At 42.9% G+C, this 13715-nt stretch overlaps 1 protein-coding gene across 1 annotated transcript; it reads right to left on the minus strand.

The window, feature by feature from the left end:
• Positions 1–4096: 4096 nt before the first annotated feature.
• Positions 4097–13620, minus strand: LOC127455979 (uncharacterized). Its single transcript, XM_051724257.1, has 7 exons — positions 13528–13620; positions 12352–12430; positions 11781–12131; positions 11257–11619; positions 10785–10901; positions 10656–10673; positions 4097–4272 (listed from the first exon to the last, which is right to left on the minus strand). Exons 1-7 carry the CDS (start codon positions 13618–13620, stop codon positions 4097–4099), a joined length of 1197 nt encoding a protein of 398 aa, XP_051580217.1.
• Positions 13621–13715: the final 95 nt, after the last annotated feature.

Here is a 13715-nt window from a genome sequence, read left to right on the forward strand (position 1 = left end):
TTAAAAGCATACAGGCGCCTCGTAGAGGGGGCCCTAGCCTGAGTGATCGTGTCTACCACCGCAGGTCCTGTCCAGGGGCCAGACATGGAGATTCCAGAGGTCTGGGCGTGGGTGCCAGATGGTGCCCCGTCCCTGAGAAAGAAGATCCTTCCTCAGGGGAATTCGCAGGGGTGGGGGGGGGGCTGTCACGAGGAGCGTGAGGTCCGAGAACCATGCATGGGCAGGCCAGTAGGGTACTACCAGGATGACCTGCTCCTCATCCTCCCTGACCTTTGTTACATCCCATATGTAAGGGTGAAAAGTAAACATAAAATTGGTTGCGAGCGATCACCTTCCTCTCCTCCGCACCTGGTTGAGCGGCAGTAACACACGGAGAAACACAGAAAGAGAGAGAGAAAGAGCACACAGCAGCACATAGCATCCAACAATATTATATAAATAAACACGGAACGTAACACCTTGCACAGGGTCTGTGCAAGTAGGCTCACTGGGGGAAAACGCATATTTGCGCATGCCAGGGGGCCAGCTGAGTGCCAGCACGTTTATGCGGGGGTCTCGGTCAGGGCGTACCAGAGCGGGCAGTGGGGAGGATTCTTGGGAGGCAAACAGGTGCACCTATGCCTGTCTAATCGACTCCAAGTCAGCTGGATCACCTGAGGGTGGAGTCTCCACTCTCCCCTGAGGGTAACCTGTCGTTACAGCACATCCGCTGTAGTGTTGAGGTTGCCCGGGATGTGAGTGGCTTGCAGCGACTTGAAGTGCTGCTGACTCCAGAGGAGGAGACGGCGGGCGAATTGTGACATACAAGGCCGCCTTGGCGATTGACATATGCTACCATTGTTGTGCTGTCTGTCTGAACTAACACGTTCTTGCCCTGGATCAATGGCCAAAACCTCCGCAGGGCGAGCAGAATTGCCAACAACTCGAGGCAGTTGATGTGCCAATACAGTCACGGACCCGTCCAGAGGCCGGTGGATGCGTGCCCATTGCAAACAGTGCCCCAGCCCGTTTTGGAGGCATCTGTCGTGACCACGACGCACCTGGAGAGCAGTTCTAGATGAACGCCTGCCCGTAGAAACGAGAGGTCAATCCAAGGGCTGAAAAGACGGTGACAGACCGGCGTGATGACCACGCGACGTGTCCCATGGCGACATGCCCATCTCGGGATTCGAGTCTGGAGCCAGTGCTGAAGCGGCCTCATATGCATCAACCCGAGCGGGGTGGCCACCGCCGAGGATGCCATATGTCCCAGGAGCCTCTGAAAAAGTTTCAGTGGAACTGCTATTTTCTGTTTGAACGCCTTCAAACAGGCCAGCACCGACTGGGCGCGCTCGTTCGTAAGGTGTGCCGTCAAGGAGACTAAGTCCAACTCCAAAACGAGAAAAGAGATGCTCCGAACTGGGAGGAGCTTGCTCTTTTCCCAGTTGACCCGAAGCCCTAGTCGGCTGAGGTATGAGAGCACCAGGTCCCTGTGTGTGCACAAAATGTCTCGAGAATGAGCTAGGATTGGTCAGTCGTCGAGATAGTTTAGAATGTGAATGCCCACCTCCCTTAACGTGGCAAGGGCAGCCTCTGCAACCTTCGTAAAGATGCGAGGAGACAGGGACAGGCCAAAAGGGAGGACTTTGTTCTGATACGCCTGACTCTCGGACGCAAACCTCAGGAAGAGTCTGTGTTGAGGAAGGATCGAGACGTGGAAGTACGCATCCTTCAGGCCTACCGCCGCAAACCAATCTTGATGCTGGACACTCACCAGAATGCGTTTTTGCGTCAGCATCTTGAACGGGAGTCTGTGTAAAGCCTAGTTCAGTACTCACAGGTCCAAGATTGGCCGCAACCCACCGCCTTTTTTCGGTACGATGAAGTAGGGGCTGAAAAACCCCTTCTTCATCTCGGCTGGAGGGACAGGTTCTATCACGCCCTTCCGCAGGAGGGTAGCGATCTCCGTGCAAGGTAGCAGCATTTTCGTCCTTCACCAAGGTGAAGTGGACACCGCTGAACCTGGGTGGACGCCCGGCGAAGTGAATCACGTAGCCGAGTCGGACAGTCCGGACCAGCCCTCGCGACGGATTGGAAAGCGCAAGCCATGCATCCAAGGGACAACATCATTGGACGTACCGGCAGGTGGGGCCTCGCGGTTGGGCGGAGCTCGAGGTGCCACACCACGTCGTGGCCGTGCTGAGTCTAAGGACATCAAATCACTTGCCTGGCTCCTTGTGACCACACCCGGAACAGCCTGGGATGGGGGAGGAAGAGGCCTGTCCTCATGACCCGTGGAGACTGTCACATCAGGGGCGGATTTGTGCCACATCTTTATCACCGGGGGATTGCTGAATAGCCCTTGGCCGCCCCACCATCGAGGGTAGTGAGGGCAGGGAAGCTGAAAAGATCGGGACCGGGCAGTAAAAAGTGCCTCCCGCGACCTTGTCAGCTCTTCATGCACTTCCGGGAAGAAAGGAACGGGGGCGGGGTGTGGCTTTGAGCGGCGCCGTGAGCCCAGGAACCAATCACCGAGCCGCGAGGGTTCAGGGAAGAGCAGAGGGTTCCACTCTAGCCGACACTCGCGGCTGCCTGGGAAAGCATGTCGTCATCTCTGCGTCAGCCTGTGACTGGGCAAAGGGAGGAGCCCAGCTGAGGCTTCCGACTGGACGAGCCCGCTCTCCGATGCTGCGCTTGAGAGCTCATAACTTTCGCGGGCTCCGAATAAGAGGTCGAACTCGCCATAAGACGAACCGGCGGACTCATCCGGAAGCCCAATCGGGGCAGACGAGCATGCTGGGGAATGGGAGGTCCGTGGGGGGATACCCGGCAGATGCGGACCCATTGGGGTCCCCAAATCGCCCCAGTGCTAGCCGCGCTGGCCTCATACCCGTGGGTAAGAGGACCGAGGTTGGGGAGCCTTTGGGGTGGCTTGCTTTCTTACGAAGGCGAGCCTTGACCGCAACGTTGCCATGGACATGTCCTCGCAATGAGAACATGACCATCCACGAATGCTGTCTCCACGTGAGCAGTGCCCAGACACAAAAGACAGTGATCGTGACCGTCAGAAGGTGAGAGATTACGAGCGCAACCAGGAATAACACACAATCGTAAAAGCATCTTTAGAAAGACGCGTCTGAATGAGTGGTTGCATACCAGCTCCTTTTATACCTGTATGTCCGGGGGAGTGGCATGCAAATACCACTCGCCAATTTTCATTGGCCTTTTATCAAAGACCAGAGGTATATCGGGCTCCCAAGAGTGACCCCTAGTGTCACTACATCGACACAACATTGAGTGAGTGACAGATAGGGAACCCTAACTATAAACGTGAAACATAAACATGAACTTGACTATAAACTTGACTAGACATAAACTTGACTTGACTTGAACAACGTTACCAAACATATAATACCTAACAAAGGACAATGGAAAACATGAGGGCTTCTTGTCACCATTGGAGGAGGAATCTCACAGAGGAGCCCGCTGCGGTCTGCCAGGAGCCGGAGGAGCCTTCTGCTGTCTGTCAGGAGCCGAAGGAGCCCACTTGTGACTGCCAGGAGGCGGCGGTCATTCCCGCTGCTGACCATCAGGAGGTAGCAGCCGGTCCAACTGCAGTGATTCTGACAGTCCGAAAGAGGAGGACAATGAAGCCTAGTAAGCAACCGTTCCCCTGCCACTGTCTGCGGCCATGGAGGCCGTTTCCCTGCTGTTGTCAGTGTCCACGGCCACGGAGTCCGTGTCCCTGCTGTTGTCAGTGTCCACGGCCACAGAGGCTGTTCCCCTGCCGCTGTCAGCATCCACGGCCATGGAGGCTTTTCCCCTGCTGGTGTCAGCAGTCATGGCCACAAAGTCCGTTACCCTACCGCTGTCAGCATCCATGGCCGTGGAGCCATTCCCCTGCCACTGTCGTCATCCATGACCATGGAGGCCGTTCCCCTGCTACTATTAGCATCCACGGCCATGGATGCCGTTCCCTGCCGCTGGCAGTATCCTCGGAGGCTGTTCCCCTGTCCCTGTCAGCACTCACAGTCACGGAGGCCGTTCCCCTGTCAGTGCTCACGTCACAGAGGCCTTTCCCCAGTAGCTGCCAGCGCTCCCGGCCACGGCGGTCGCCTCACAGCTGGTCCAGTTCCCCCTGGTCATCAAGTCTGTCCAGTCCACAGCGGCCGTTGTCCAGTATGTCCTGTTTTCTGAGGCTTTCGACAAGCCTGTTCTGTTCCCGGTGGCCATCAATGAGCCTGTCCAGTTCCCTATGGTCATTGTGTCTGTCCTGTTCCATGAGGCTGTTGACTATAATGTCCAGACATATTTGATTTATTTTGTAATAAAGTCCTTTACCTGCTTTCCTGCATTTGGGTGCTATCCTTTAATCCGTGACACATACTTAACTTTAATTTGATCTGACTATTCTTTATTTAAATAGACAAAGTGGTAGCAGTCAGAGAGATAGGACCTAAACCAAGCTAAAGCCTGTCCACAAATGCCAACATAATTCTCAAGCCTTTCCAAGAGAATGTCATGATCTATGGTGTCGAAGGCAGCACTGAGATCTGAAAGCACTAGAAGAGAAATGCAGCCACGATCAGATGATAAGAGCAAGTCATTTTTAATTCTGATAAGTGCAGTCTCTGTACAATGATGGGGCCTAAACCCTGACTGAAATTCTTCATATATATACCATTTCTCTGTAAAAATTAATATAGTTGGGAGGACACTACCTTTTCTAGTATTTTTGACATAAATGGGAGATTTGAAATCGGTCTATAATTAGCCAGTTCTCTTGGATCAAGCTGTGGTTTCTTGATAAGCGGTTTGATAGCTGCCAGTTTAAAGTTTCTTGGGACATGTCCTAGGATAGCGAGGAGTTAATAATATTAAGAACAGGGGCCAGTTGTTCAAAAGTAATCTGATCGGATTGGATCAAATCTTGAAAATCGGTTGTTCAAAAGAAAAAAAGGATTCTGAAATCGGATTAGATCACAAAATCCAGTCTTGATTTGATCTGGATCAAATCGTCAGTTTGTGTTGTTCTACACTTTTTAGTAAGATTGGGATACTTTTGATCCAAAAAATCAGGATTATACTGATCCCAGCACAAGGGTGGATTTCAACAACAAAAATGTGATAAAACTTTAAAATTGGTCGAAAAATACACCATTTGTATCATGTAATATATACACAAATTTAGATTTTCTATTTTGCTCTTGATTAGTTTAACCGCAATAGTGATAAAGTATACAAGTAAAGTATAAAGTACACACTGGGCTACCAATTAAGCCTTTCAGTAAAGTGAAAAAGAATAAAAGATTTTGTCCCTATAAATAATCCCCCAAACAGATGTCAATAGCAAAGAAAAATATTTAATTTTAACTGTCATTTGTCACAGTATATTAATTACAATTAATCATCAGAAATAAACCAGTCAAAAGTAGTTTTTAACGATTGCATCCCTTATTGCACTTCCAGTTAGTTCCTCACTCTGAGAGAATGCCGGAGGTTGGTCTGGGTATTCAGCAGGCTCAGATGGATCATTATCATTATCTTCATCACAGAGAGCGACATTGCGCCTTCTAGCAATGTTGTGCAGGACAATACAGGTAAGTATTATGTTGCATGCTCCATGTGGTTCCATTCGCAAGTAGTTCAGGCATGCAAAGCTCCTCTTGAGGACTCCATTTAAGCGCTCAATTGTACATCTTGTTTTGCAATGAGCAGTTGTTGAAGTGTGCCTGCTCAGGTGTGTTTGCTGCAAGAAAAGGGGTCATCAGCCATGGTAGGAGTGGATAGGCACTGTCTCCTAATATTATGTCATCCGGTCTGCTGTTTTGGAGCTCTCTGTATACGTAGGATACGTGCATCATGGACAGACCCAGGCCACCTCACGATGCAGTTTGTGATGATGAGGTCATTGTCGCCCACAAGTTGGATGTTGATGCTGTGCCTTCCCTTTCGATTGACATACTCCCACTCCCTCTCATGAGGTGCTTGTATGTGCACATGAGTGCAGTCAATAACCCCAATAGTATTGGCCATGTTTCCTAAAAGAAAAAGCTTGTGCTTGCTCCGGGCAATCTGGTCATCCTTTGGAAATTAAACAAATTGATTGACTTGGCTCGCCAATGCAATTGACACAGATTTCACCAAATCACTGAAAGTTGATTTGTTCACTCCTATATTGTCACCAACAACTTGGTAGAAAGTCCCAGTTGCATAGAAGCGTAGAGCAATGAGGACCTGTTCTTCCACAGACAGAGTGTGACTCCTTCGGATTCTGCGTTGAAGTTTTGGCCTGATAAGGTCTGCAGTGTACTTAATATCAGCATTCCCAAAGTGAAACCAAGCATACAGTTCCTCAGTGGTGTACTGCTCCAGTGGATTTGTACGCTCAAGATACACCCTTTGATGAAATTCTCTCCTTCCAAATTGGTGGTGGCGATGGACAATGCCTGCCATGTCAGTGCCTCTCTGTAAGTCCTCTGAGAAAGGCTGAATAAGATGACTTTGATTGGTCTTTTTAAACACACACCCAGTAAACATCAATTAGCTGATATGCTTTGGCTTGTGTTCACTTAACTCAATCAAGACCAAGGCCTATAAACTCTACATTCACTACAACAAAGAGGTGGTACCATGGACTCAAAAGGACCTAATTTCACAGTTGCAGAAACCCACGCATTGCTGGAGGGTGTTAGGCACCATTATGCCTCAATAGTAGGAAGTTTTAATTCTACTAAGGGTGAAGTGTCTAACAAAAAGATAAAGCTATTTGGGATGAAATCACCCAAAATGTGAATGCCATGGAGTGTGGCCAGAAGAGGACTACAGAGCAAGTGATATTTAGATGGAAAAATCTGAAGGCCAGGGCAACAAAGGACCATGCTGAAGCAAAATGCACCCAAACAGGCAACAGGCCCTTTAGGAGAGATGATTACACAGATGTGGTTCTTGAAATTATTGGAGGTAGAAACTCTCAATCTCTGTATGGGATTCAAGGTGTTGTTGGGGACGGTGAGCATGCGTCTCTCTCTCTCTCATCTCGAACCGGCACCTCCGGCTGCCCCTTATATCGCTCTCCCGCTGATCAGCTGATTCCATCATGGCCTGGCCATGCCCTCCTCCTCGTCACACAGTTCTGCCAAATTAGTTGCACTGGCAGAATGAATGAGAGATCAGGCGCTGACAGGACAGACCTCTGCGCCATCTGACACGCCTCCACAAACTTTACACAACCAGCAGAGAGGAGAAAGATGCCGGGAAAATGCAGCTTCAACTTTCTTTGCACCAAAACTGTATCTTGTTTCATTTTGACAAAATAATAAATGCATTGTTCTTTCCATTCTTGTCAGAGAGTGTTCTCTCTTTCTTAGCAGTGTGTAGTAAACAGACACGCAGATCTTGCATTCAACATGGCTTATAAAACATCGCCTTTGGAAATAAATAAAGGCATCATCGGAGGTTATGCAGATACATATGAATGGAGGTTTACATGGAGACAAGATAGAGTGCATCATCATCACAATCTCGGTAAAGAAAGAAGCAGATTTTATTACCGTATTTTCAATACAACGACACACAGCAACAAGTGAATGACTTACTTACACTTTTACTATAAATGCTGACGTTAGAAAATTATCAGACATTAGATAGCTGCACATCATGTGGTTTTGTGATAGTTTATAAGCCCAGATCACTAACGCTGGAATTATAACCTTCTAGTTATTTACACTGCGGTCAATGCCAGCGGAACTTTCTAACATTCGCCGGAAATGCAGCCGCTGCTTACTTCCACGTTGCAAAATATGTTGGATAAACCTTTCATCTGAAATTTGTCTTGCAAAATCGTCACAGATTTGGTGTGAACAGGCCTTTAGCTCGGGCCAAACATTTGTCTCGGGCCACCTATTGAGGAACCCTGCCCCAGTCCAACCAGTCAGGCTCCTAATAACAGAGCCAATTTATGTATTTTACCACGAGCTAACAATATCCCACGACAGACAGTAGCAGATTTAGAGATTAAGTTATCAAATTAATTATGTGAAATATTTATTTGAGCACTTCAATTTGTCATCATGAATGACTGTTTATAAAAACACACAATTTAAAATAATATTTTACTGTGCAGCGGCAGTGTAGCCAGAAACAAGACTATGAGTGTGGCAAGGGAAAACTGGGTGTCAAACATCTGAAGCAAAGTTAAGTGACATAAAGTGACCATTAACAACCACTGCATCAGTTTCTTTTTAGCTATAATTATAGATATAATATAGCTCTGTGTTATATTTTAATTACTTTTTAAAAATTCAATGAAGTATGTAGGCCTGTTAATATATCAATATATTAGTGTTACACCTGCGGCGCCTGCTACCTCTCCTGAGTATTAAGTTCTCATGAACTACATTTCCCATAATCCTCTGCTCAGACTGATTACTCTCACATCTGGTTCACATTAACTCTGGTTATTTAAGTTCCCTGTTTTCTGGCATTCAGTGTGAAGTCTTGTCAACATTTCTGAGTGTTATTTACCTATCATGTTTTCCCTGTGTTTTGACTCCTGCCTGTTCCTTGTATTCCCCAGCCTGCTTGTGAGTTGTATTGCCTGTTTATTGGATTACCCCTCTGCCTATTGGATTTACTTAGTTTGCCTTTCTGGTCTGCCTGTGTACTGAACCCTTGCCTGCCTTTTTGTTTACTATTGCCTGCCTTTTTCTTTTTCCTTATTTTGCTATTTGTTTTACTATTTATTCTGTTATTAAAACTGCACATGGATCTTAACACACCAGCCTCGGCATCCTCGCTACAATTAGACAGAATTATGTCAAAGATTTTTTTTTTTGGAGTGATTCATCATTATTTTCCATAATATGCTAAAGCCACAAATATAAATTGTGGGACAATTTGCACTACAGGAAAATTTACAAAAACACCAAGTTTTTATACAAAACTTGATTGTGGATACAAATAAATCAGTAATGCGTTGTGTTGAACAGAAAAATGCACAACTGTAAGAAGATTAAAAATATTTTTTTCGTTGTATTTATGGAGTACAGGTTGGTTTAGTTCATTATAAAAACAGAAAATTGTAACATGAATTTTTTAGCCAATATGAATAAAGGATAATATCATGTCTGATATGATGCAACAGTAAGGTGACCACAGATTATGATTTGCTTATCATCATGGGAGCATTTACTGAACCAATAATTGAAAAATAAAACAAATCTACACAGACTGATAAGTCTGATCTTTAAACCAAGCAGGGTCAAAGAATTAACATCTTAATGACGTATAACACATTAAGGACCAATAGACTAATGAGTAAAGGCGCAGTGCATTGTTGCCTACCTTTTCAAGCACATTGTCCAAATATTCCACAATATGCATTACATATTGTAATTGGGGAAGAAAAGATTAACTTATTTTGCTTATATGGACGCATGCAATTATGAACAATGAGGCAGAAATTCGAACTCAGTAGCATGAACTTTCATAATTTCAGTGGTTACGCCACTGAAGCGAAAGCATCAACAGAACGTGCATGAGCGAGAATCATGACGTGAGACAGTTACCTTCTAGACAAGACCCTTTTTGTTCCCTTTTCCTTTTTGTTTTTTTAACCAATCACCTGAGTCCTAAATGCCATGTGATTCATAACTGTGAAGCTACAGGAAAATGATGTTCGACAACACATATTTGCTGATGGAATCACAAACCGTGACATCAAAGGCAGAAGATAGGGAAGAGCCCTCCAAAAATTAGAATACACGTCCACTTATAAAGGGTCATTGATGGAGAAACATGCTTTTTGGTAGCGTAATGGTTTAGCTACTGCATCTACCAGCAGGGGCTAATTGGCCAAACCCTGACCTCCTGGGCTAGACCTTCACAACACATTACATTTAGCCTCAAAAAGAACTAAAGTATTTTTGGTGCTTTTATATTGTTGTAACACTACTGACAAAAAATAAATTAGTGACACTAGTTTTTTATGTTAATTATTAAATTATACTTGATTAATTTAACCTTTTCCTTCTTGAAATTTAAGTCAGACAAGATTTGACATGTACTGTATACTGTGTATTCATTAAGAGATTTTTAATGATAAAATATTGCAAATATGAGTTCATTTATGCATTTGCAAGTTACAGCTACAGTACATATGCTTTTCTACTGGTATTGTGTAAACAAAATTGAAAAACAAAAGGGGGAAATGAAATGGAATAATTTTTATTTGGATTGTCTTTATTTTCACTTTTGGATCATCTCAAAGACACACAACACTAAAAGACTTCAAGTATGCCATAGTTCTTTTATTAGGATTTGATCTTCGAATACACCACATTGTGTTTGGAAATGTCTTGTTGTTCAGCACTTCTAGAGGGCCATGGTTTATTGGTGAAACTCACAGATGTGTAAGTCAAGGCTTTTGTGTCTCCAACCTGCTAGGAAGATTTTCTTTAAGCATGTTAAACTGCTCAGAAGCTTATTAAGTAATCTGAACTCTGCAAATTATGAAAAAAAAGAAAGAAGAAGGAATCACACTGGACTTAAGAATTGGAAAAGAAACAGCAAAAAGTTAATTTACAGTTATTTGACCGTCATTTCTAATCAATTTGTATTGAATTCAATACCATCAAAATAACTCTAAATGAAAGATTTGTACCTGAGTAACTTACGATGTATCTTGATCAGATCTGATGACACAAACTGACACAAAGTATGAGCATTCACACAGATGTTTGTAGACTTGCAGATAAAACTAGGAATCTGATTCAAAATATTTTGAGAACTTTTAAATATGATACCTGATGAGACGTTTTGGTGCACAGCCGCAAGTGAGATCATTATTATCAAAGAAATTATGTTTGACGAGACCAGTGTAAGAAACACTGGATTCAACAATGCTGCTGTGAAGCTGCTATCTGCAACAAAACAATTGACTATAATTAGTTTGTTTTGCCAGACATAATGACACACACACACACACACACACACACACACACACACACACGTTGGTGCGGCTATCCTTAAGAGGACTCACCATAGACATAACGTTATACTGTACAAACTATAGATTCTATCCCCTAACCCTATCCCTAAACTTAACCCTCACAAAAAAATCTTTCTGCATTTTTACATTTGCAAAAAAACATCGTTTAGTATGTTTTTTTAAGCGATTTGAATTAAGGGGACACTAGAAATGTCCTCATAAACCACATTTATATCATAATACCCTTGTAATTACCAGTTTGTAACATAAAAAAATGTCCTCGTTACCGTGTTGCAGGTTAAATTCCAGTGTAGTCCCATTTCCAAACATTATCTTGTTGCATGCAGATACAGCACAGTAGTAAGTGCCAGCATCAGTTATGCTTAGGTTCGTTTTTATGAGGTTATAAATACAACTCTTTGTAGTAGAACCATTGTCAGAGCTCTCTTCACACCGCTTCTCTATATCTCCATCAGTGTAAATGATACTGGGATGATATTCATCTGAGCCCTTTCTGATCCAAAATGCGTTGTATCCTCCTGAACATTTTCCATGTACTGTTTTGACTCTGCACACGAAGGTGACTTTGTCTCCAAGATGAACTTCATCTGAAATTAGCTCCTGAAGAACTGTTGTACTGGTGTGCTCTCCTTAAAAGCAAAATCATGAAATATTTAACAGAATAAGTATTTGTATTGCACGCACAATAACAGTGTTCTCATTATAACCAATGCTCATTGTTTACATGAAAATCTCCTGTCAATATTAGACTAACAAAATATAAAGATTTTGATAAAAAGGGAAAACCTACCTTGAAGTATCAAAAATGTTCCAGGTCCAAATTTCAGCTCAACTAACATTACAGCTCCACAAAAGTATGTTGCTATATCTTCATTCTTTGACATTGAAATGTGTAAATGAAAAATACCTTTGTCTATTGTTACATTAAAACGACCATCATTATATCCATCAAAAAATGTAGCTTGTCTCAGGTAATTGTAATATCTTGAAATAAGTTTGGGTGTCTTCTTCAACTCCTGCTTATACCACACCATGTAATGAAAGTCTTTGTCTGGTAAGTAGCACTCAATTGTGACATTATCTCCAAGTTTAGAAGTTTGTAAACTGGTTGGTTGCCCAATGTTTTCTGCCCCGATGAAACCTGAATTCAAGAAGCAGCAATAATAAGAAGTGGTGCGCAATCTGTTAACATAAACCTCCATAGTTTTTTAATTGGTTTGAATACAAAAATCATTTGAAAATGAATAAATATAAGTGTAAAAGTAGAAAATGACTACCGGTAATTGTTATTGCAATTATAATTATTCTTTATTCTTATTCATTAAATTAACATCTACCATGAATTTATCAATCATGCTTACAAAAAAAGGTAAAGAAGTAAACTGTGTTCATGTTGCTTTGATTTGCAAGCACATAATGAGGGATGATGAGGTAACAAATCTAAGTAGACCAAATCAAATGGAAACTGATCCTGGACCTGATTGGTGGCTCTCAGATATTCTCATATGACAAAGTCAAATTTCATTGGCTGTCCTGACTATAGACTTTGGGTGTATGATGCCACTCTCAAGTTTAAGTCAAGATAATGTAACGGTTGTTCTATGGAGTAATTTGTTTTTCTGATGAGCAGAGCTGGAGTGGTGCATTGTTGCATTCTCCCTTGTCCGTGGTGCTGAATCACTTTACATTATTTCATGACTTCAAAAAAGTAATGCTTTAGGTTTTACTTTAGTATAAACAACACATTAATGAACATAATTTTATCCGTCAAATAATATAATGTAAGACCAATAAAAGACACATGCCAGATACATGAAACCAGCTGAGAATTTTCTTGTGCACCTTACATGCAATGTTGGAGACATTAAACACTCTAAGCTCAAAAAAATCTCAAAGAGATTCTCACTCACTGAAACAGTATATATTGTTGGATGAGGCACATACAGTCTGTAGGCATTAGGCAAATTCAGGGTTGAACACAAACTTCCTGTATGTCTTATTGCACATCAGTGAACCTTAAAATATGATAGTACTCTTTAACTCATCTACTGAAGAACATAAGTGAATTTATGTAAGAGTAATATTACTTATATGCATTATATATATATATATATATATATATATATATATATGGCATTTCCATCATGTTGGCATAGACACAGTCAGCTGTTTCAAAGTTAAGATAAAGAAGCACTTAAGGCCCAGAGATGACTTGGGTAGGTTCAGTCAGTCCATTTCTTGTTTTGAACCCCCATTAATTAAGACCATCTGTTGAACTCTGAGTGATCATATTATATTAGTTTTGCACAAAAAAACAAAAAAACAAAAAAACAAATCTTACACAGGTTTAAGCAATAAAGTAATGGGAAATACAAACAGTGTACAATGTGAAATGCTTAAGGTGCTTGTTTAAAAATAATGATCAAATTATTTGCAATATTTGGTATCTCTTTGCCATACTGTTTAACTGTGATGCAGGCCTTTCAAGATATGTTTAATACCACCATGTTAAAAGCACATTGGAATGACTGTCATACTTCTGAAAGTAACAGCTTTCTGGTGTGGAAACTTTTAACCACAGACATGTGTGCTCTGCTGAGGGCTTTCTGACTCTTTTTGTCTAATTTCATTCTTAAAGGCTCACTGTAAACGGAGCTCTCTACAGCCTCTGCAAACTTCAAGCAACAGGTCAGTTGCTCACATTGTGACGACTGTGCTCTCATTA

Source organism: Myxocyprinus asiaticus, chromosome 1 (genome assembly GCF_019703515.2).
Source record: "Myxocyprinus asiaticus isolate MX2 ecotype Aquarium Trade chromosome 1, UBuf_Myxa_2, whole genome shotgun sequence".
NCBI classification, from domain to species: domain Eukaryota; kingdom Metazoa; phylum Chordata; class Actinopteri; order Cypriniformes; family Catostomidae; genus Myxocyprinus; species Myxocyprinus asiaticus.